We start from the raw sequence: 23,438 nt of genomic DNA on the forward strand, positions 1-23,438 counted from the left end.
TCAACTTGACGGTACTGGCAGCTTACATTAAATATGTACAGGAAGACATTGAGATTCTCGCGGCTTTGTAGCGTTCATCATATTTTGTAGCGCCTGTCACCGTCATATTTGTCAAAGTTTGTAAGATTTCTTGAATAATGGACGACACCAAAATCGTGGAGCTGATCTGCCAGAGAGCAGTCGGGAGGTGCAGTGGTGGCCTTTCCTCAATAAAACAAAATGGACAAACCTGATCCTTGACTTCAGCACGTCCATCATCACTCAGGATATAACCCCTGAAGTTCCCGTGCGTCAATGCCGACACCTTTTTCTCAGAATACCCCCTCCACAAGCTGCTCCTTGACTTTTACTGTACATTTGAGCTCATCCCAACAAACTGTGTCACCATCCGGTAAAAGCAGCTGCAAAGCTGTGGAGATAAAACACCTGAGTGTATGGTGAAGGTGGCAGGACAAATTGCAGGTATAGATCTTCCCACAGTAGCTCCATTAACTCCAGCATGATCGAAAAAAAAACTACAAACGTTGCCCACTCTTTCTCTTTCAATCTCTGCCATCAAGTCGGACGTTCAGAACAATTAAAGTAAAAAAACAAAAACCCAACAGAGTTGTACCATCCATCAGCCTCCTGCTTTTGCACTGGATACTTTTTAATTATTGCTGCTGCTGCTTCTTTCCAGTTGAACTGCTCTGATAGTGTAATCAGACAGTGTATTATTGTTTTGTTTTTTTATTTAATGAATATTAATTATGTGCTCCGCTCCTCCTGACAAAGAATGAGGTCAAATCATTTGTCTGGATGGGGAGTTATAAAATCACTTGACCCTTCCATAGTTGCCACGATGCTTCCCAAACGGCGTGTTGGAGTTTCCTCCTGCTCCGCCTGCATGTACGTCTCAGCTGATTCATTGTGTCACAATGACATGGCCGTTATGGCAGCTGTTTTTTTTTTTTTTCAAAAGCTAGGAACAAACTCCAGTACGGAACTTTATTTATTTATTTATAAAAAAAAAATAAATAAATTCAGTTGCCGTTTTGGCGCCTCGCATTCCAGTCTCTCGGCCCAGCTCGGCCAAGTGGAGCATTAAATGCGACCAATTAGCTGGAGGTTCATCAGGGCAGGCCGGTTCAGACCGGCCCACAGTAAACGGACTGAAACCTCTCATCAGCACACACAGTCAGCATTGTGAATGTTGCCTAATGATTATTGTGGGGTTGGGAACAGAAAGGAAAATGTGTTCTCTGCCCCTTTCACTTTTTTTTTTTCTCCCTGCTGCTCTTTTCAGTTTATTTGTTGTTTTCACCCTTTTCTAACGGTTCAAAGGCAGATTACCAGACTTCAGAGGAGGTTCCAGATCTGAGCTGATTTTTCCTTTTGTGTGTGTGTTCCTCAGGAAGAGAATTATAGGGCTCTTGTAGGAATGAAAAAAAAGATTTGTGCAGAATTGTCTGTCTGGATGCACATTGGCAATCCTATGCATGTAAAGGATGTTTGTTCGTGCAGGCTTGCATTTCTCCATGCACAGATTTGGACGTGCTCGGGCCTGTAAGTGGGCCTCTTCGCTTTACAAGTGACATTGTCTTGCTTTTGCTCAGCTTTTTGTCTGCACGGTGTCTCTTAAGCTGTGGAGCATTCATAACCTTGAGTAGGACTGTATTAGTCCTCTGTAATAAAACACACAACATCAGTCATCCAGTTAGTCTAGACCCTGGGTCTGCAACCTTTAAGAACAAAACAGTAGTTTTTGCCACTTTTCATACCAAGAAATTATATATAATATGCAATTACAGCTGTTTCAGCAGTTTTAGCAGCCTTGTTTGAAGTTGATTTGCCTATTATACCTGCTAAATCAAGTTTTTCAGTCTTTTTTTTTTAATGTTCTCACAGTTTTAGCAGTTTTTTCTGTTTTCGCCATGTTTACATTTTAGCCGTTTCTCACCACCACTGCTTCGTTATTATTTATTTATTTAAGCTTTTTTTCCATGAGCTTTAACCATTTCCCCAGTTTATTCTCGCTAAGACACAAAAACTGCTTTTGAAAATGAGTCTGGTATGCAAACAAGATTAAAATTGGATAAAAAATGTTTATGCACATCATATTTTGTGAAAGCATCATGAAGCCACTACAAGAGGGGCGAAAGAGCCTGGTGTGACTCCAGAGCCTTGGGTTAGAAACCTCTGCTCAACACTGAAATGAAACAGTTGCTACAGATGAACAAATATCATTATGCACATAAATCTATCGGCATCCAGATGTATTTGAACAAAGTCATTTTGCTCCTATAAGAGCCACAAAGAGAAGCTTCGCCCTCACAAGTGAAGATGGATGCAAACCAACGCGGAAAACTCAAAGTCTTTCTAATACACACCTGTGAAGGGAGTCTGTCGGAGAAGTCTGCGATGAGCCGTGCTGCAGATCTGTTATCTTCCTCTCCCTTAAGTTTCTTGCTCCTTGATAAACATTTGCATTCTTCGCGCAGCTTACTGACTCGGCGTTGCAAGACATCTGGGCGCTCGCATGTTGTCGAGTGTTTTAATTTGTCAACTTTTTTGACTTATGGTGGGTTTTATTTCTCTCCAGTGGTCCGTGCGTCCCGTTTTTCATTGCAAATTCATCATTCCTGGCGCTCCGGGACTCCATTTCCCACTCATTTAAACAAGGGCATCCTTATGTCAGCATGCCCTTTCATATTGACTATAAATTTGCCAGCGGTTGGGCAGTAAAACAGATTAATAATAACAGGAAAGTTTGGCCATCCCCAGTAAACCCACAAAATGTTTTCGCAGAGAGATTTAAATAGCACTTATACAGCCGGAGATGGGAAGATTGCTCTGATGACCAAGTGTCTTCCAGCTTGGACGCTTTGGTAGTAGCCTCACTGGCAACATGTTACTTGTACAGAGAGGTGTGTGTTGCTGTGTCGGTGTGTGTGTCGGTGTGTGTCGGTGTCCCCATGAATCTACATTATTGCCTTTGCACTGATGCATCATTTCCGGGCTCCAGCGTTTGAAGGTGTTGGTAGGAGTTCTGCTGATTTACCGCACCAATAATGGACGTACAAATGAGACCCTGGTGTGCTTGTGATGTAAATCTGCTCGGAGTGCATTTCTACCCAAAGCGCCAAAAAAGTTGGGACATTTTGTAAGCAGTAAACAAAAAACAAAAGCCTCCATTCAATCGAGAGTCATTTCAACAGAAGTGATTGTAATTCCTCTCTTAGCAAAGAAGCTGCAATTACTCCGTGTCACAAGTCTTTCCTCCAATCCCAGTGTTTGTGGTCCAAGTGCTAATTTTACGCCGTCCCCATGTCAAAGGGTCATTGGGTAAGAAACGCAAGTTGCTCTCATGTTTACCCAACATGGCAGAAATCACCATCGATGTAGGAGGGAAGCGTTGAATGCGACTAACGGTGTAAAATGAGGTGGCTTAAATTATAATTCTTTTTAATATATATTTATATATATTTATATATATATTATATATATATATATATATACTATATTATTATTATTATATATTTTTTATATATTTATATATATATATATATATGTTGTATATTTTTGCTTTAATAGTGTTTCTTGGACTTCACACTGGTCAGATTGGCTGTTGGAATTTGTTTATAAAGTGGTTTTGGCATTGGAGCAAAATAAAAAACAAAGTGAACTTTCTCATACAAACATTGCTCTGTAGCCTGTGCATATTATTCCATATTAAAAAAATATATACTTTTGGCTTTTGAACTGTGCACTCATGACTAACTGCCTGGTCTTCTGCACCCATTATGTTTTTCAAAAGAACTTCAAATTTAGATTTATTCACTCACATAACACTTTTCTACTGAATCCCAGCCGGTCTCAAACCACGTCATATCTGATCCTTGCTTTATACTTCCTCTCTTCTTTGCATGGGCGAGTCCAGGCTTGCATTCATGAAGTGTTTTCATAGACAATGGACCCTCATCAATGATCTTCCTTCTATGGCGAGTGTGTAATTTCTGGCTATTTTCGGAGATTTAACTCGATTGCCTTGAATCTTAAAATGATTTTCTCCTGAAATCAGACTTTTTCATACTTTTGTGGAGCATTATTATTAGAAGCATTATTCTTAAGTTTGTGCACAATGTGCTTTCAGTCTTTTAAAAGAGTTTCCCCTCTCATCTCCGCCTGTCAGTCTGGTGACTGAACTGTTGACAGCGAAGCTCGGTACCTCTGAGACATTCTCCTTGGTGGGTTTTTTTTTAGCACAAGACTATCTTGCTACTTTTTTAAACTCTGTTTTGAAGATGCGGAAATTGAAAACTTTCGCAATTAATATATTTTTTTCATGTTTTTATAATATTAATACAGTCTGTTCCCTTTTTGCATGCACTTTTCACAACATTGCAGCTTTTCTGGAGCTTTTGTTTATTTGTTGTTTTAACGTAGTTCCAGATGCTGGCCGGGTGTTTCCCCCCCCCCCCCCCCCTACATTCCGAGGAAGCAGCATATCGTTGAACTCTGTGTTAATGTCCACTGGCGGTCAGTTTTGCCTGATTGATACCTGCCCTGGTGCGAAGAGCTGGACAGGGAGGAGTGCAGGTTTCATCAGCCTGTGACTGTGTGACAGTCTGTTGTTTACTGCGTCCCTCTGGACCTTGTATCGGTTTAAATTAGGCGACGCTGTAGAAAGTGGAGGCGCGCGTGTGCGTCTTACTCCTCTCGTCTCTTCCTGGACCGGTCATTGATGGTCTTCCGTCTCTTCCTCAGACCTGAATCCACAAGAGACTCTGCTGCATTTCTCGGCACGCCGAGGTCTCGTTCGGGTCACGCGCTTCCTGCTGCGCCAGCCCGGAGCCAGGGAAGCCCTGCGATTGGCCAACCGGCAAGGCGACACCCCGTTTACCATCGCGGAGTCACGGGGAAACGAAGACCTCCGTGAAGCGCTCGATGAGTAAGTAGTTGTTCTGTCAGAGAAGGTTTTTCTTGTCGTTCGTTTAATATTTGGTATTTTTACATTTCGTTACACTTCTTTATTTTAAAATGCCATCAGCTGCTGTATTGTTGGTCAGATGACACGTTATTTAGTTTGTTAGTTCCTTTTAATGGCCTTCATTTGCTATTATGCTATTAAATTACAATTTTATTAACAACTGAAATATTAACATTTTTGTAATACATGTGGCATGTTTTGCACATTTTTAAGCTCCAGGTTGTTGCATTCAAAATCAGTTAAAGCTGAATTTGTGCTAGGATTTCCATAGTTGGTTTGCAAGTTAATCATGACAATTGCATGAATATATCGAGCTGCTTCTAATTAAAATTTTCACTCACTCAAGTCAACACTGTCAGGTATTAAGTTTTTACATTTTCAAGCAGGGCTGTCAAACATAAAGCCAAATCGTTGGCATTTTTGGTATTATAGTGAAACATTTTGCAAAAACATAAACTTTTTTTTAAAACTTCCTTGCCAAAGCAAGGAAAACTTAAAAGTTAAAATTTAAATGTTAGTATGCCACTGTTTTACTGGTCCAGCCCACTCGAAATTGAATTGACACTTGTATAGAGTGAGCGAGTGGCGGCAGTCATAATTAGTCTGAAAGAGATGAGAAATGTTAGTCAATGTAGTTTTAGCTTCCTGCAAGTTAATGCTCTAGACACCTCAAATTAACGTCTGACTTTTTTGAAAATCTCCTTATTCGCCTCTAAATTGTAAATAAAACTGAAAAATCAAGCAAATGCATACACCGAAGTGGCAAAACAATACTTATTTCTGTTTATCTGTAGAAGAGCTGTGAAGGTAAGACTCATTTACCTTTTTACCTCCTGACTGAGAATTACAAGGAAAAGTGTCCAACTTTGAAACGTCCTGATACCTCAACTATTGAATAAGTGAAGCATCAACATTTTTCATTCATAAAATGGCATTCTCATTAAAAAGGGCTAATTATAGATTAATGATGCTCACAAATCTAACCAGTGCCATAAAGCTTAACTAATTTGTTTTGCTGTTCAACTGTGTGGTTGGTCACTTATTGGAAAGAGGGAAACCAAACCCAAACTATGGAAAATGAAGAATCATGCTCGCAGGAAGAGATTTAGAAGAAAATGTTTTCTCTTCGATTTATTTCCAGTGTTCTAGTCCTATAACTGTTCTTCTGTCACAAGAAAGCTCGAGTTTTAATTTTGGGACCATCACATGATCAAATTAAATGCGTTGCATTATTAATCACATGTGAGTTGGCAAATATATCAGTCATCTGATTTAAAATTAACTGTATGGTATTGCATTGTACAACTTGAGCGTTTTGCTTAAGTTTCCCATGAAGAAGGTCCTTTTTTTCCCCAGATTGCACAGATAAATTCAAGCCCTTCAGTTTCTCGCGTGTCCTCCTGCTGACACGACATCTCCAGCACCACAAATGTTTCACAGATGCCTTTTTGATGTGGTACTGAGTGCTGCACGAGGGCCATTGTGCCATTTCAGTTTCCTGGTGTTTTAGACGTTTTTGCTTTCTAGTTTAGTGGCAAAAAGGAAAACAAGCATCCTCTTTTGGAGAAAGAAAAAAATCAAACATTTGCCAGATGGAAGGAGTCACTGATTGAGCCGATCAAGCAGGACGTGTAAGAATTTAAATAAAAAAGGTTTTGATATTCATAGGAAACCTTAACAAAAAATGCTGTTGTGAACTGACATTTCCTCTTGCATATACATTAGTGATTATCTTCATTTCATTCCACTGATGGTGTAGTGGTCAGCACTCTCGCCACAGTGGGTTCTGTGTGATCCAAAAGAAACGACATTTAACCATTATCATGCAATGTAAATATGTCAATATTAAAGTTTAACTCAAAATGAGGATTTTCTTGCAAATATTAGGATGGATTGTTTTTCACTGTTTTTTTTTTTTTATGGTTTATTGGTTTTAATTAACCAAGAAAATACAACAAACTCAAAGACAATTCTGCTCACATGTACACTGTGACATGTTCAACCAAGACACTCAAAGTAGGATTTTTTTTTTTTTTTTTGAGTGATTGTACATAAACTTTTATCCATTGAGCTTCTTCATGGCTTTATCCAACTTAAGTGTCCCAGCCAACAGAGGGCAGAGGCAGTTTACACATTACATTATGCAGATCACAAAACAAATAGATACTATCACACACACACTCTCAATCACACGCACAAGCACTTTTAGTCACCGGTCGACCTGAAAAACATGTTTTCGGACTGTGGGAGGAATTTGGAGGACCTGGTGAAAAACTCAAGCGTGCACAATGACAACATTCAAGTCAATTAAATTTCATTTCTATCGCGGTTCTTCACTTCTTTATAATGCATCATACTGTCTGATAGTCCAGTGAAACATTATGAACTTTCTCAGTTACATACAGTACATGTTGCATGTTAACATTTAGACATCTTAACTTTTTTTTAACTGTACTAAACAATTGAGAATTTTATATCTTGGTGACAGTGAGAGAAAGAAAGGGGGGGGGGGAGCTTCCTACAAAAGTGGTTTCATGCTGTCCTCACAAAATGTGACAGTGATGTAAGTTCCCGGCTGGAGTGAACATCGCCCTCCTCTCTGAACAAACACTCCCATGTCAATATATCAGAGGGCAGATGGCGTGTTTCCTCCTCCTTCTACAGCAATGTTGTTTGTCTGTTGTCCTCGCAGAACAATAGAAGAATTCAGAGAATATCCCCAGCAAGTCACACTGCGGGCCAGCTCTGCACTTTCAGCTGCAGTCTGGTGCTTGAAAACTTGTGGGCGGAGAGTATTTGTTGAAAGGGAATCTGGAGTAATCGGGAACTATTTTGCGACACAAAGACCCGGAGTTTGTGTCCACCGGCTTGTTGTCATAGCGACATCACACACCTCTAATCCAAACACACTGCGGGTTTGGCTGGATTTTTATCTGCCGTCATATACACTTTACGATGGTCATTCAAAGCATCCCAAAACGAGTTTAATTGCTCTCTGAATTACTTTATGAACTGCTTTGCTCAGTGTGGCATCTTTCTTATCACAAATTACTGTTAGATTTTTTTTAATTTTTTTTTATCTGCGCATACAAGCAAACGAAGCAGGAGTCCAAACTCTTGAGACTGGTGGCAAAATACAAGTATAGGCTCCTTTGTCCAAGTGATAGCAGCTGGGAGCCAATCCTATCAAGCAAGTCCATCACAGGGAATAGATATTCAGATAAATAAAGATTATAAATCGAATCCTCTTCATTGACAAGGGCATCTCTATATGTTTTCTTGGAGCTGCCAGGTATTATCCCTAATAATACATTCTCTCCGAATGAGGGTTGAGGTCAAATTCTTTCAGTCCCTGGTGCTAAAACGACGATCAACAGAGGATAATAGAGCAAAGTTTTTCAGCAAATGGTCTGAGACGCAGCTTAATGTAGAAATAGACCCTTTTTGATACATTTTAGCGCCACACTTATTTGCCGCTGAATAGTTGTCACTTAGTTAGGAAATGAAGATGCCATGAGCTGAAAGACAACTACTACTTAGCGAGCTTTCTGGTTGCCCGGCTCACGCTGAAGTTACTTTACGACCTCCAGCTCTCCCTCGCTCGCTCTTTATGTGTTGGTAATTGCATTTCCCTCATGAAAAGTGAAGTCACTTGCTGTCTGCCTGGTGACCTCAGCTTTTCAGACCTCCAAGCTAAAGCAATCCACCCAGGATTACGCAAACAGATCAGCCTGGCTGGGAGGTGTCTTCCTCCTTAAAGCACTATCTTCATGCGGCGAAAAAAAAAAAATCCCCGCACATAGTTTACCTTCAACACTTAAAGCAAATGCAGGGAGAGAGGTTTTCTTGGAAAGATTAGCAGGTAAGAATGGTCTCTAAGTTCAGCGTTGTAGGGTCTTTTTTTTTTTGTGTGTGTGTTTTTTTACCACTTTGAGGGCAAGTCTCATTCTTGTTGGATTGGCCACTACTGCTGGAACCTTTTTGAACGTTGCAAGCTATTGAAGACTTAAACAGGAACTTACTTGCTAAAGTGCTTGAAAAGCAAAACCGGAGACCCACAGACCCCTCAGAGTAATCTGTTGATTTCACTTGCAGGGCCGAGACCGACCCAGAGAAGGACAGAGACACCGTCCAGCTGGCTTCTGCAGATGCCCGGGTGTGTTGCCACCTACCAATACTGAACACGCACACTCTGACCCTCGGTGTTCACCCCACCCGCGACACGCCGACCCTCCAGGAGAGCGTGGACCAGCTGCTGCACTTGATATGCCATCTCCATACCAAGGTGACTCATGCCGTTTTGCCATTTTAAAGCACGCTTACTCATACCGGCTTCATTCAGGAGTTTTGCTACTGCTGCTGCACGTTGTTGGATTGTTTGTCTTTGCACTGCCCTCCTTTTTTTTTTTTTAACCTTCAAACTTAGTTTGTATAACAAGTGGAACACCTTATGCAATCATACAGTCGGCTCTTGATAAGAATTCGAGAACAGCACAGTCGGTTTCCCCCAAGAGAAAGCTAACGTTTACCCTCTCTTTTTTTTTTTTTTTTGTATTCAGGGAGTTTCTGTCTTGGAGCTGCAGTTTGAGGCTCTGCACGCTGCTGCTGATTGTTGTGAAAGTATAGAGGAGAGTTTCACCTGTCTGGGGCCATCCCAGCAGCCAGAGTGCCTTGCGACAGCAACTGAAGGGACAGGAGTGGAAACCCCCCCACTGAGAAGCGACAGTGCTATAAGCTGTAAAGATGGTGAGACTTGGACTGCAGAGAAAGACCGGACCTTGCCTGAGAGCCTTTCGACATCAGAAGTAACCCCCGAGGAGCATGGCCTGGGCTCCCCAGAGGACTGGGTGTGTCTCAGTTCAAAAGCCGGGGGAGAACACTGCCAAACAGAGGAGGAGGAGAAGGAGGAGGAGGAGGAGGGAGGAGGAGGAGAACAGCCTGTTGTTTCCACCCAGAGTTTGAGTTTGTGTGACAGCAGTGAAGCAGCACAGAGTGAGAGTAAAGGGGAAAGCCTCACTGTGGGAATCCTCCCACCAACAGACTGCGGTAAACAGGCAGAGGAAACTGATAGAGAAGAGACTGTGATCCGGGAAGCACAGGAGGCCGAGAAGGGAGAGGACCGCACGGAGCAGGAAACAGAGGACAGCGCAGCCAAGAGGAGGGAAGAGGAGGAGAAGGCGGCAGAGGAGGAGGAGGAGGAGGTGGAGACCAACTCAGAAACAGCAGAGCTAATAACAACCAGTGAAGAGACTAAAGTCCCAGTCATGGGCCAGTCGCCGTCGTCAGACTGCTCCGATGCTTCAGACTGCTCCGATTCGGAAGTGAAGGAGAAAGACAACAATGTTGAGAAAGAAACTTTTAGCCAGGAACCCTGTGAGGGACTCTCTGTAGAGCAAGAGAACGTAGGAAGTAAAGAGTTAACAGAGTCTGCATCAACCCCAGGAGACCTCCCCAACCCATCGCTGATAGACTCGGGTGATGTAATGAAGGAGACTGACTCTGCTGTTCCACCTCTCCTGATAGAAGGCCTCCATGAGGGGGAACCTCCACCAGACATAAACAGCCCAGAACAAAACCAGGAAACAGCTGGTCAGGATTACACTACGGAGCAGCAGAGGGGCTTGGCTCCGCAAACTACTTGTCATTCTGGGAATTGTTCTGGAGCAGCGAGTAGTGAAGAGCGGGACGGTGAAGACACAGCCGAGACCTCTGGATACACAACTACGGATTTGCCAGTAAATGAATCCGACAATACAGCCGATTGCCGAACTTCTGGGGATTTCCTGCCGGATACAGAGAGTGAGCCCTTAAACTGTGAAAAGATGCTCACTAAAACAACCGCAGAGCAGGATTCTGGTGTGACCCATGGCGCCTCCAGTGATGAAGATGAAAGTTTCAGATCGGTTGGAAGCTCTACAACAGAAATATACCACCCTACTCAGGAGGATGGCCCAATGGAGGACAATGACTCTCTTCAGACCCACACGGTAGAATTGTCCAATTCAAAACCCAATGAAAGTGACGACAATTCACTCGGTGTGGATGGAGAGCTCCCCTTGGAGCCTGGCACCGACGGTGCAGCCATTCGGTGTAACCAGAATGGCACTGAGCCAGACTCCCTCCAGACAATGAAGGCTTTGAGTACCGAGGGGATAGAGAATCTCATCCCAGAACCCTCTGAAGAGGACGTGTCGTTAGAGCCAGCAGTGTCAGAGAGTGAAGACACTGGGATTAAAGAAAGTGAAACTTTGGAGTCCAACCACTCAGACCTTGGTGTCGCGATTGAGCCTTCAGCGCCAGAGGAGATCAAAGCCATCAGTGTGGAGGAGGAAGAGGTCCAGCTCATAGAGGCCAGTGATAAATCTGAGGTGGTGGCAGCAGAGGAGTCTGGGAATGTGCATTATGAGCTACAGGAACTCAAACAGGATGATTCCGATATGACACCGGATGAGAAGCCAGTTTCTGATCTAAGTTTAATGAGCGCTAATCTAATTTCTTCCGACGCTGAACCATCCACTGAACCTCATGTCGAGGACCCGACGAATAAAGACCCAAAGACTTGTGACGTGGTGGACGGAGTGCTGGAGAGCTGCAGCAGCACAATACAAGGTAGGTCATACTTCATCTTCTCCACGTTGTTTTGAAGTGTTGAGAGTCTTATTCATGGTCCAATTCAGCCTTTCTGTGGAGATTAATAACGAAAGCCTCTCAAAGTGAATTGCTGTTTATAATTGTGCTTTTTTGCTTTTATAGGACATCATGGTGTGATGTTTTGGTGTTGTATAGAGTTGTTGTGCTTGGGTCTCCAGGCTTTATGGGTCTATTTGTCCCTTTATTGACCATTTACCATTTCACTTATAGTTGTCTTAACTTTTACAACTTTAAGTAAAATTCTGGGATTTCCCTTTAAAAGAAACAATAGCCAGGGCCTACACGAACGCATTAAAATGTTTTATTTGAATTTGCGGAGAACACATTCTGGTTGGATCTAGAAGCATGTCGTGCATGCCCTTCTCACTCCATCGAGGAGCAGCAGATGGTTTTGTTGGGAAAGTCATAACAAGCTCATTAGCTTCTGGCGCACAAAATGTATCAAAGACCGATCCACAGTTCAGTACTCACATGATCATGGTAATAATAAATGGCATTTATGGATGTTTCTGAATTAACTGGCTGTAAGTAGCACCACAGTTGTGGAAAATCCATCTAAATAACCCTTTAACTAACCCTCTAAAACATGACAGTGTCAAACATAAGGCCCGTTGGCCAAAACGGGCCACGGGACTCCAAACCAGCCTCAAAGCCAGACTGTCATGGGTAAGTTTATAAGCTATTGTGGAAGTTTTTATTTTTTTTTTTTTTTGACATTTCACTGTATTTTGCACCAGAAAGTTTCAATAGAATTTTGTAATAGTCATGTTTCTTGGTGCTTGTTAGGTTTTATGAAAAAAAATAAAAATCAATTCTTCAAACAAACTCTATGCCACAGAACAGAAAAAAAACTTTAAGTTTAACTTTAAATTTAAACTGTAAGTTTATATTTAAAGGCTATTATGGCACTATTGTTGTGATCCGGTCCCAAATTGTGCCGTACGTGGCCCCTGAAATAAAATGTGACACCTCTGCTCGAACGTCCATTTGACAGAAATGAAAAGCTGATTTCTTTTTGTTAACATATAACTGAAAACCATGTTTTTGTCCATCATAGAAAACAGTGAAGTGTCCTTGTTTTCAGACATAAATGGATTTGAGAGTGCAGGAGGAAGACAGACGGCTTAAAGCTGCTGTTGACAATAGGCGGTTCCACCTTGATGGCGTCGCCTTGAGGGAGCAGCTCTGTACTGTCATCGGTCTCACTCCATTCTGATTGATAATTGGGAAGATATTCAAAAAGCTCTCCGGTGCTCGGGCCCGGCAGGAGGTCAATTTAAAATACACTTGTGGTTATGGGGAAATGCGCTAATTAACTTCAGCTCACTCTTCTGACCACAGCAGTTCATGAAGGGATGCTTGAATACATTATGACCTATTATGCAACTGTAACCAACTGAGCTTTTTCACATCTTCATTACCTTAGGCCATGATCACAATTTTAAATGATTCCCTTTCTATTCATGTTCTGAGTTAGTCACACAGTGTTTGGAACAATGTATTACAGTAACATCCGGGTAATCATTTACCACTATACAAAATTGCCTTGTTTGCACAACCTTCATAAATGAAAACATGAAGCTTTTGTTGCGTTCTGGCTATAAGTTTACACAATAATGTCTGGAATCACAGACAATAACACTTTTTAAGAGCACGTGTCACAGTCACATGTGCCAGCATGTCAACAACAATACCGTCAAATACCAGAGTAATGCCTGTGCATTTCCAATAATTTTGTGACACCATCATCTGGCTCACATGCAGAGACACATTTCCTGCATACCGCTGATACTGAGTTGTTCTAAACAACAAAGCGGCAGTTAAAAGGAGCTTGAATGTTTACATTATGCTGTTGCCTGTGTGCATACATGGCTGTCTCTATTACATAAGTAAACAGGCAGAATAGTGACCTGACATAAAGACGACAGTGTTTTCACATTGTTCAATGTTTCTGTGTGGAGCGTGATTGTTTTAAAAAAAATGCTGCTGTCTGAATGTAAAACATTTTGTGAGACAAAAATGCAAAAACAATGCTGTTTGTAGTCGATCGTTGTGTCAACGGTGCCTCAGTATACAAGCATGCATGTGAATGAGCTTGTTGCCACTTTGTCTTGTTGTCCGTTCGTCCTCTGTCCAGCTGTAAACAGACATCGTTTTCCAAACATTGCTGTGTAAACACGAAACTTTCCTGAAACAAAAACAATGCACTTTAAATGGGGCCTCAGCCATCCTGTGAACGTTCTCTCATTGGAAGTTACATGAACATTAGCCTGTATGTACAGTGCTTGTGTTGCACTACGATCTTTGAACCGCGAGCTGTCTGCAGCTTCAGACTGACCCAAATAGTCCGGACGGCTCAGCTAATGAGTTTAACATTAGTACCACTCTGTCCAAATTTTGAACAGACATAACCGATGCGGAGAGTTATCCTCCTTCTCTTTTAATGCCCCGAGAAATAACTCCACCTCTTTCGCTCTGGTCACAGTGTTCTGGCTGCAGTGTATGTCAGCAGACACGGTCACATTCCCAACACATGTGAGCCAGTCGCAGACACAGCAGCTCGGAGGAGGCTGAGTTCAGTTAAACAAAACACACGCGAGCCAGCCTCAGCGAGCGCCAGGGAGGAAGTGAGAACTGCACAATCGCCAGTCTTTTCCAGTGAACTTCCAGCTCCTCTCTGTGAGCAATTTTCACTCATCACGAATAATTGTGCTGGACCCCAAGTCCAATAAAGAGAGGTCAAGGGCAAGGTGAGCGTTGTGCGTCACGCTGCGGGAGCGGGGTGTCATTATGAATCTGTGGGTGTATTTACAACACGCCGGCAGCCTTGCATCAGGTAACATCACAGGCAAGGAAGGACAAGCTTTCTGTTGTTTCCGTATATGAAAATCCACTCTGACAGCAGTGGATGCTTAAGAACCACACATCGTCGGCCGCTTTCTCCCCAACATTCATCACGTCATGTTGGCTTACATAATGACGCCGAGATAGATTCTTTTAATCCGTCTCGTGATCCTGTGGTCCTGAAAAAAAACTGTACCGTTTCTATTGAGGCGTGATTAATTCTTTGACATTCAAATAGTAATTGTTCCTGTGGGAAATTTGCCTTTCAGGGAAGTTTGAATAATAAATAAACGGAGGTACAGAGCTTTTTGTACGTGGCCAATAACTCATCAGTTTATCAGCACTGAAGCCAGACAAGTCTCATTACCTTTTGCTCCCAACACTTGTTATTGATTCCTGTTTTTGGAAGATTTGTCTGATTGCATTACGCTGTGTGCATTTCTCCAGAGGTGGATGTCATCACGTGTGGGAACGCTGTGAGTGATGCGGTGGAGGCGGAGGACGATGGCCCAACGGAGGGAGCGCACTTCTCCACGGTACGTTTCAAGCCTCTGCCGTGGCTGTGGGGCCGTCGAGCTCTGCTTCGCCGCCGAAGTGGGGATTGATCAGCGCAAATCTGAGATGAGTCATTGTTTTCCGAAGCGCCCAAAGTGACTCTGGGCACGAAGACGTTCCGATGGAGCGCTCGGCAAACAGGCAGCCGAGGTGAATTCTCTGGAGACTTTACCATAAATAAGAATAATAGCAGCGGGGGGTTATCAGACGATTGCAGCGGGTGTGCATGTTGATATAAGACAAGTTCAAAGCCGCTGCCTGCTGTTAAAGCAGTCAAATGATATGCTCATGAACAAATCTCAGCAGCTGAAAGGCTTCGGTTTAAGTTCACTTTTTTTTTTAATTCACTTTGGGAGATGTGCAAAATCCCAACAAGACCAGCAGGAATTACAGTTCTTAGAGCATCTTTAGGTTTAAACGCATATATGCCATGTTTTTACTGCTTTGACCCATAAAAATGACCCTGATATGTTATCAGAGATTAAGGATACATGCTGGAAGTTGGAAATATTAGCCTTTCTAACAAAGCTGCCACAGCTCAGTGGTGCTCCTTCGAAATTTTCCCACATGGAGCAGAACATCTGTTCGTGCTTTTGGCCTGTGAGATTGCAACGTATAGCCTACTGCAGGATATGTGTTTCAGCCGTGGAAGTGAGTAAATGTACTGTGTGAGGAGAAGCAGACTGCCCAAGCTAAAAATCTTCAAACTGGGGCAAGGCAATGCAACTATGTTTGTTTCGCAGATTTCAGAAACAAGGCAATTGAAGATGTTTAACATATACAGGAACATGACAGATATATAATAAGAGCAAAGGGAATAAGTTAAATGCTTAAAAACAATAAACGATATAGAACAGCATTATTGAAGAGTTTTTCTTGTAAGGGAGCACGATGCTCTGACTCCCTTGTAGCTTGTTTGGGCTGAGCCCAACCGGCTCACGTTTTCTACCCAGCAAACATCAAACTCAAACTTAGCTCAGGTCCCACTGGTCCCCAGGGAAGTTATGTGTTTGTTTCTCTGTCTTTTCTATTTCCTTGGGTCTTCTTTGTGTGTGTTATGACTCTGGACCTCTCCACGACCATTAGCATATTGCTCCCTATAGCGTAGCTCTGAAGAGCACGGTACCATGTTAACTATTCCACTTGGGGCAGGGTCGCCTCTCTGGTGGAGGGTCTACAAGTCACGTCCAACTGGGAGCAGGCACTGGGGTCAGCCAGGGACTTTCAGGGGAGATTACATCTCTTGGGTGGTCCAGGAGTGTCTTCAGCTCTCCCAGAGGGGCTCGAGGAAGTTGCAGCGTTCAGGGATGTCTGGGTTTCTCTGCTCTCCATACTGGCACGATGGATTGTGGGGAAAAAAGAAATATGGATGAATTAAGGGTAAATGTGCTATATAGCAAAACGTGAAACGCTGCTTTATTAGAAGATGACAGGTAGTGTTTTTCATTCAGACTTGGTTCAGAGCAGTTTTGATTAAAAAATTACCTGATGGTTTGGATGGTTCATAACGTCACGTCCATTTTCTCTTCTCTACCTGCGTCATTCTCTTTAAGGATGCTGATCACAGTTGATGGTAATCAAAAGGCCGTGTACAGCCTGGTCAAGTCAGTAAGAACATGTCTGCTGTAAAGTGCCGCTGTACTTTACCCAGTACTGAGCTTCTCACCATCAGGCGTCTCAAACCAAATACAATCGCAGATCAGCTCAAGGCTTTCCATTACGACTGTCACCTACTCTTCAGTGTGGGCTGCATTCATTGTCTACCAGCTGGTGTGTGCAGGCGGAGTAGAGGTGGGACATCCCTATGCTACTTTACTTTGACTGCAGTACACTGCAGCTCTCTTAAAAAAAAAAAAAAAAAAAAAAAAAATCTGCTCAAAAAGTGTTGAAAATATGCCCAAAATGTGAGCTATGACTAAACCTCAGCCAGGCTCCTCTCTTTGTTTTTGATGCGTCAGTATACCTAGAGTTTGTGTGGGTCCTTATTACTAAGTTTTTCTGAAGGATGTCTTGCGTTTTAATAAAAAAAAAAATGGAATTCTCTTTTAAAAGACAGGGACTGCAAAACCTTTCCAATAAAGGATCTGCCGAGAGAGACGGGCAGGATTTTCTCACCAGCAGCTTGATGTGCCACAGAGATATTTGCAGAGAGTTCAGGAGCAAAGCTGTCTGGAACATTATTCCCTTTGAGTGAAGTCTCGCAGCTTTTCCTGTGTTTTCTTTTGTTGTTTTTTTTTTTAAGTTGGTGCAGCCACTTGAGAAGGAATATATTACCCACTCAAGTGCCTTTAAGTAAAACCTTTGCATTTGATTTACTTTAAACTCCCGACAAGTTCCCCATGCCTGGTCCTGTGGGAGACTTGTTAGGCACTTCATTTGCTCAGCCACCGAGCACATGGATGCGATCTTCAGTGGGGCCGGGCTCGTGCTCTCAAATGTTGCTGACTGCCGGATTCCTCTGCAGCCATAGACTGCAGTGGCTCTGCTTATTCCTGAGTTTGCGGTCAGGGTCAGTGGCTTGTTCTGAATGCCAGATGTTTGAAGGGGGGGGGGGGGGGGGGGGACGTGATGCACTCTGGGTGCATAGAGGTGGGGTCGCCAGCAGAGGGAGGTGTTCCCTCAGTGGCACCAGTGGAGCTTCCTCCTGGCAGACATAATGACATGCCATTTGAATCTGATGAGGTGAACATATGCTGGAGAGGCATCCTCAAAACCGTACAGCAACAAACTCTAAATAAAAGGTGTGTGAAGCACTGACAAGAGCAGCAATCATTATTCACAGCAGAAAAAGTACAATATAAGCAAAGTACAATAAGTGAATGTGAAGCACGTAAGCAACCTGAGGAGATAACAGACTGTAGTGACAGCAGCATGAAAAGAGATGCAAGGTTAATGAAGCAATTTGAATCGTAAAGAGCATGTCAGTGTTTTGACAGAGTGCAAGCTGACAGCAGATAATTTAGTCCAGGAGGTTTTCAGCACGTTCTTTGTGTTTATTTTAGAGTTTAGTTACAGTTGACACAGCGACACTTTGACCCGTAACGTTCGCAGCGCCGACTCCCACATCAGAGCGGAATAACTTGCTTCCCATCGACAGCTGCGAGTCCTGCTGATGTACACGGGCAGATACAACGTCCACACAGCCGCATGCATGTACACTATATGTGAAGAGACATAGAAGTGAGTGTGTAGTACTGTCTAATATCTGTATGTCTGCTCCATTGGCCAGGACGTTTGGAACACCTGGAGCTGGCTCTTTGATAACATCGACATTGTGAATCTGTTGTTGGAATTTTCATCATGTTGGAGAGATACTAATGTTGTCCTGCTGCAAGTGGCCATTATAGTCTAATAATTATATAATTCTCATACCAGTGTTGGTCTCCAGGGTGTTACAGCCAATAGCTACAGAACACACCATTCCGAATCCCTGTTGTTCAAATTTATATTTTATTGAACATCTGATTGGTAAATTCACAGTACAAGCAAAATGGATTCAAGAAATTAATTTTGAAGTCGTTACGGAAAGTCTATACACAACGTGAAATGATTCCAAATTTTAAATCCAACACACCTCGCTTCAGATGCTGTTACATGTTGGTGTTTGGTAGCAGTAGAGCCAGCTTCAGTTTTCAAACCCACCAAACAGCAGTTTGGACTCAAATGTTTTTGTGCTGTTTAAAACACTGTGGGTAATGTGGTTCAACACTGTGTTCCTAAAGTATGAAACACCTGCTGCTGTGTGACGCTCAGAGTCCTGGATTGATTTGTTTGTGGCTTTTTGTGTGATTCCATTTCATCCCGTTCCATACTTACAATGTATACAAAGCTGCAGGAACTCCCCACGCCTCATACATCTTCTAATTGAGTGGGTTGAGAATACATCCACATGATGAAAAAAAAAAAAAAAAAATAATAATCTTTTTTCTCCCCAGCCTTCTCCAAAAATAATTCTGTCCAGACGTCACTATGAACTCGGCTCAACACGAGGCTTCAGGGCATGTAGTACACATGCCAGGACTTCAGGGGCGCTGTGACTCACCAAACACCAAAAATGCAGAAGAAGACAAAGCACATAGACATTTTGAAGTAGAATCCTACTTATAAACCCGTATAACTCTAGTTCTATGGGTCTACGACACGAGCCAGGGTTTTAGAATTTCCCCACTCTGGTCACACCAGTGTTCAAAAAAAGATGTTTTCACGCTTCTAAAATGCCGCCTCGTGGATGACGGGCCAAAAACAGCATATTTAGGTTAACTGGTTTCCTGGTGTGGACGGCCCCTAAGATTATGTCAGAGGTATATTTTTGCAGTTTGTTTCAGTTGCTTAAAACCTCATGGATTCTTTGTTGACAAGTGAAATTAAATATGGTGAAACACGCTTTTCAGTGCATTTGTAATTGCTGGTCCAGTAGCGTCCCTCTCCTCCTTCATATTTCTGTACGTTGGCCAGTTATGAGACCACAGAAATCTGGGCAGAGACATGTAAAAACCCTCTCACCTTTATCAAGAGACACGCACTGTGTTGCTTATTTGAAATTGTTTCACGTGTGGCTCTTTGTATTTTAAGGGCCATTTTATGAAACTCTGTTGCCATTTTTACTTGTACATGTCAGGGCCATAATTGTGTTTGTCTCCTGGTGGACATTTGATGCAGCCTTGTTATAGCTTTGTGTCTCTATTTGATAATTATATGTTTTTATGTAATTGTGTGTCACTTGGTGATCTTATTTAGTATCACTGGGGATGTTTTCTCCTGTAATTCTTTCTGGCCGCTTGGCAATTGCTAATGAACAATTTTTATATTGTTGTGGTGACGTTGGGTTTCTTTATACCTGTCTTGTGTCTGTTGGATTGGTAAGAGCTGCTGTCTCTCTCTTTTTGTGCTCAAGTCTCAACTACTATTCAACCGATCTGTTTCCTGGAGGAGGACCTTTGTTAATCCTGAAATTACTCGGTTGTCTTGGAAGATTTTCCACCTTCACATGAATCAATATCAGCAGCAGCATTAAAAACACCTTTTGTTTGGAGCGTATCTAAACTGTTTAGGCCCTGCTTCCTCCTGTCGTCCTCAGATCGTAAATCTTTTTATTTCAACATCCAGATTGTGGAGCATCTTCCTCCAGTGGACTGATGTGACTTCAGCAGAGCCTGAGTCAACACACTGGCTAACACTGCCAATGTGACACACTACTATAATACAGCTCGATGCATATTATTAAAGCATCCTAATTGAAAGAGACCATTTAAAACACAAGAGTTAGTTACTACTATCAAACAGTTTTTATTTGCTGTAGCTTGAATCACTGCAACTATACTTAATGACCATTTCTGAGCAGCTCCACCATGTAATAAAGAAGTACCAGCCCCAATCAATGACTACTTTTCAGTAACTTGCCCAGCACTGTTTATTAGTCATCACTGTGCTCGTGAGCTGTTGCTTGAATTTAGTAATTCTCCCATGGTTTTGTACTTTCAAAGGAGGGCATATCATGTAGGAATCCACCTGCTTGTGGATGATGGTTGTCCCGACCTCACAGTCCGATCCAGCGGTGTTTCAGAAACACGTTTAATTCTGTCATCCGCGTATAAAACTGTGGATCCGTTTGTGCCGTGTGAACACTACATATGCCACAACTGAGCTCGTTTCACAGGGAGTTCAGGCTTGAAATATGAAGTGATGCATTTTATGAAAGTCATGTTTGATATTGTGTCGTTGGTTCTTTTTTTTTTTCTTTTGAGGTCCCGCACTCATGCAGAGCTGGCACATGTTGCATTAACCTTGGTTTCAACCATTTCACCTCTGTGCCCTCCCCGGTGGCCTCAAGTACATCCACATCCAGCAGGGGGTGTAGAATCTCAACAGCATCAATTGAGATGATTGAATCACATTAACTGAGGCAATAATGCCCTCCTGTCATCTGTCAGACTCCAACAGTGTCGTCTTTTGGAAGGCTGATTCACAGGCTGAGAGGGAGAGGCATTCATACACTGAGACAGGGAGAGAGAGAGAGAGAGAGAGAGAGAGAGAGAGGGAAAGAGCAAAGACATGAGTCACACAGAGTCAAGAGAGAAGTTGAGCCGATAGAGGAAAAGAGGGAGGGAGGGAGGGAGAAAGAAGAGAAGGAGGGAGGGAGCTGAGCTGGAGTCTGTGGCCAGATGTGAATCTTAGCAGAGAGCTTCAGTCCTCCTCAACTGTGTTTCTCCTGGATTTTAACGCTCTGCTCCGTAAAGCCGCGCTGGATATTCTCAGGAAAACATGTACGAGCGACACAAGCGGCGGTACAGCCTCTGTGCCAAAGGGGAGAGAGCTGTAGACGTGGTTTTGATTAAGGTAGGCTGCCTATGCACACTCTCGAACAAAGTTGTTCAGTACGACAGGACGGCTAGCGCCGCGGTAATGCCAGTCATTTGAGCAGAAGCTCAAAGTTCTTTAGAATGGCTAGAATGCAATGGAAACAAAACTCCAGGTGAGAAATTTAAAAATAGGATTGAGTTCACAAGAAACAAACTATAAAGTGGCGGTATAATAAAGTGTCATTACATGAAATGATGTTCTTAATGAAGAGCTTTAACAGCTTTAAAGTACTAAGACGGCTTTATTCTAAAGGCCTGATCGCATTAGTTCTCATAAACTATTCACAAAGAAGAAAAAGGACTCCTTTTGCACAACCTCATAAAAAGTGTCACAAAGTGCTCCAGCGTGCTTTGGCAAACCCGTACTTGTCCGCTTTGCCTTGTTGTGACGGCTTTTCTCGCGCAGCGCGCCGAGAGATGATTGCATGGTTGCTGATGGTGGCCTTCCAGACACAGAGTGCTGATTATTTGGGGTGGAGTGTGGTTTGTGGAGGTACGCGCTGCACTATGTACTCTGTTAGGACAGATGCCTGCGCTCGGCCCATCTCTGTGGAATCATTGTGTATGAAACTTAATGAGGCTCAGACAGTTTAAGGTCTTTCCGGGGTTATTTGGTCAGCATAGTGGGTACTTACCGACAAACTGTATGGCTAAAACAGAAAATAGTCCCCTCTGAACATGTCTTGTCATACTGTAATTTCTCCTCCTCAGAGGTCCTGTAACTGGACCATAAAAGTTCAATGTCAATCCATCTGAAGTGGATGGAATCGTTCTAAATAGGATCTTTATGGCACCCAGAAGTTGTGCTATTTAAAGCCCAAATGGCAGTTTCCCTGCTCTGTGCGCACACACACACACACACACACACACACACACACACACACACACACACACACACACACACACACACACACACACACACACACACACACACACACACACACACACACACACACACACACACACACACACACACACACACACACACACACACACACACACACACACACACACACATACTGCATACACATATAGAAAGAGAGGCCTTCACAGCATTTTTCCTCAGTGGGCTTTTCTTGTGGCTGCAGGACAGCTGTTGACTGGTGATTAAAGTCTCCAGGTCCAATGAACGCAAATGTTAATTACTGCAAATCCCCATTCAATTAAGACTGCAATCAACCTGTTGCATCAAATGTCACTGAATAACAAGTCACATTGGTCCAAATGTAATTACCTCAGCAGCAATTGTTTGTATTACGATGACAAGAGGGGAGCCTTAGGATGACCTGCGCTATACTCTCTAATACCATGCAATTCTAACAAAACCTTGACTTAAAAATAAGAGAACATTGCTAGTTGTTAATCACAAAATATTCTCTATTGCCCAGAGGGCCACACTTTCTTGTTTTCATTGGCTTCAGTTATACAGTATGTTTTTGTTTGTAATGTTACCTTTTTCCTTGAGTTGGTGTACGGCTGCTGCCTCCTTGTGTGTTTCCAACTCCAATTAAGGATGTAAGACACTTTCATATAAAGTGGTAGGTTCCAAAGTGTTGGTTAGTCTGACATAGGAAAAAAGAAGGAGGCTTCAGGGATGCCTTTTCCCTCCATGATGTCTCCCTTTTACCATTAGAGAAGATGTTACGGTAGAATTAAGTTAAGGATTAAAGTATTATTTGAATTAAACCACACATTTTAAATACTGAATGAGATTTTATATTATAAAGATATATAGAATAATAAATTAGAAGATAAATGGTTCAAGTTTTTGTCTTTGTTTTGCTGCAGAGGTTGTAATTCTTCTGCAATGCAGTCAAACCTTGTTAAAGCAGTTTTGAGGGTTCGACTTCTCTCTGAGGGCACATCAGCCTAGAGACTCCACCAAACACTTGCTGATAAACTCACCATCAGAGTTGCTATTTTTATGGTTTGGTGGGGTTCTATAGGGCTGCTGCTCGTCGATCCAAACTGTGTGAAGTTTGGTTTAGAAGTCCTTGTTGATTTTCATATCAAAGCTTCAGACGTCCGTGTTGGAATCCTTCGACACAGCCGTGTGAACT

At 42.7% G+C, this 23,438-nt stretch overlaps 2 protein-coding genes across 5 annotated transcripts in view; both read left to right on the forward strand.

The window, feature by feature from the left end:
- Window positions 1-10,054, forward strand: part of LOC308148919 (A-kinase anchor protein 13) — a gene marked incomplete at its 3' end in the record, with an annotated part of 57,302 nt that extends 47,248 nt beyond the window's left edge. Inside the window, exons 6-9 of the mRNA XM_080520490.1 lie at window positions 4,747-4,930; window positions 9,065-9,254; window positions 9,529-9,909; window positions 10,010-10,054. Of these exons, the coding sequence (XP_080376616.1) occupies window positions 4,747-4,930; window positions 9,065-9,254; window positions 9,529-9,909; window positions 10,010-10,054 (800 nt within the window). The remainder of the gene's footprint in view (window positions 1-4,746; window positions 4,931-9,064; window positions 9,255-9,528; window positions 9,910-10,009) is intronic.
- A 41-nt stretch (window positions 10,055-10,095) lies between these two features.
- akap13 (A-kinase anchoring protein 13) overlaps window positions 10,096-23,438 on the forward strand; it is an 86,182-nt gene continuing 72,839 nt past the window's right edge. For 3 of the 4 annotated variants that reach the window (XM_080500652.1, XM_080500653.1, XM_080500654.1), the window contains exons 1-2: window positions 10,096-11,578; window positions 14,912-15,000. In XM_080500652.1, the coding sequence (XP_080356778.1) occupies window positions 10,234-11,578; window positions 14,912-15,000 (1,434 nt within the window). In that variant the 5' untranslated portion in view covers window positions 10,096-10,233. Of the gene's footprint in view, window positions 11,579-14,911; window positions 15,001-21,201; window positions 21,356-23,438 lie in introns of those variants that run through there. The other variant, XM_080500655.1, reaches the window with a different exon arrangement.

The sequence above is a fragment of the Blennius ocellaris genome (genome assembly GCF_963422515.1).
Source record: "Blennius ocellaris genome assembly, chromosome: 1".
Classification (NCBI taxonomy): Eukaryota; Metazoa; Chordata; class Actinopteri; order Blenniiformes; family Blenniidae; genus Blennius; species Blennius ocellaris.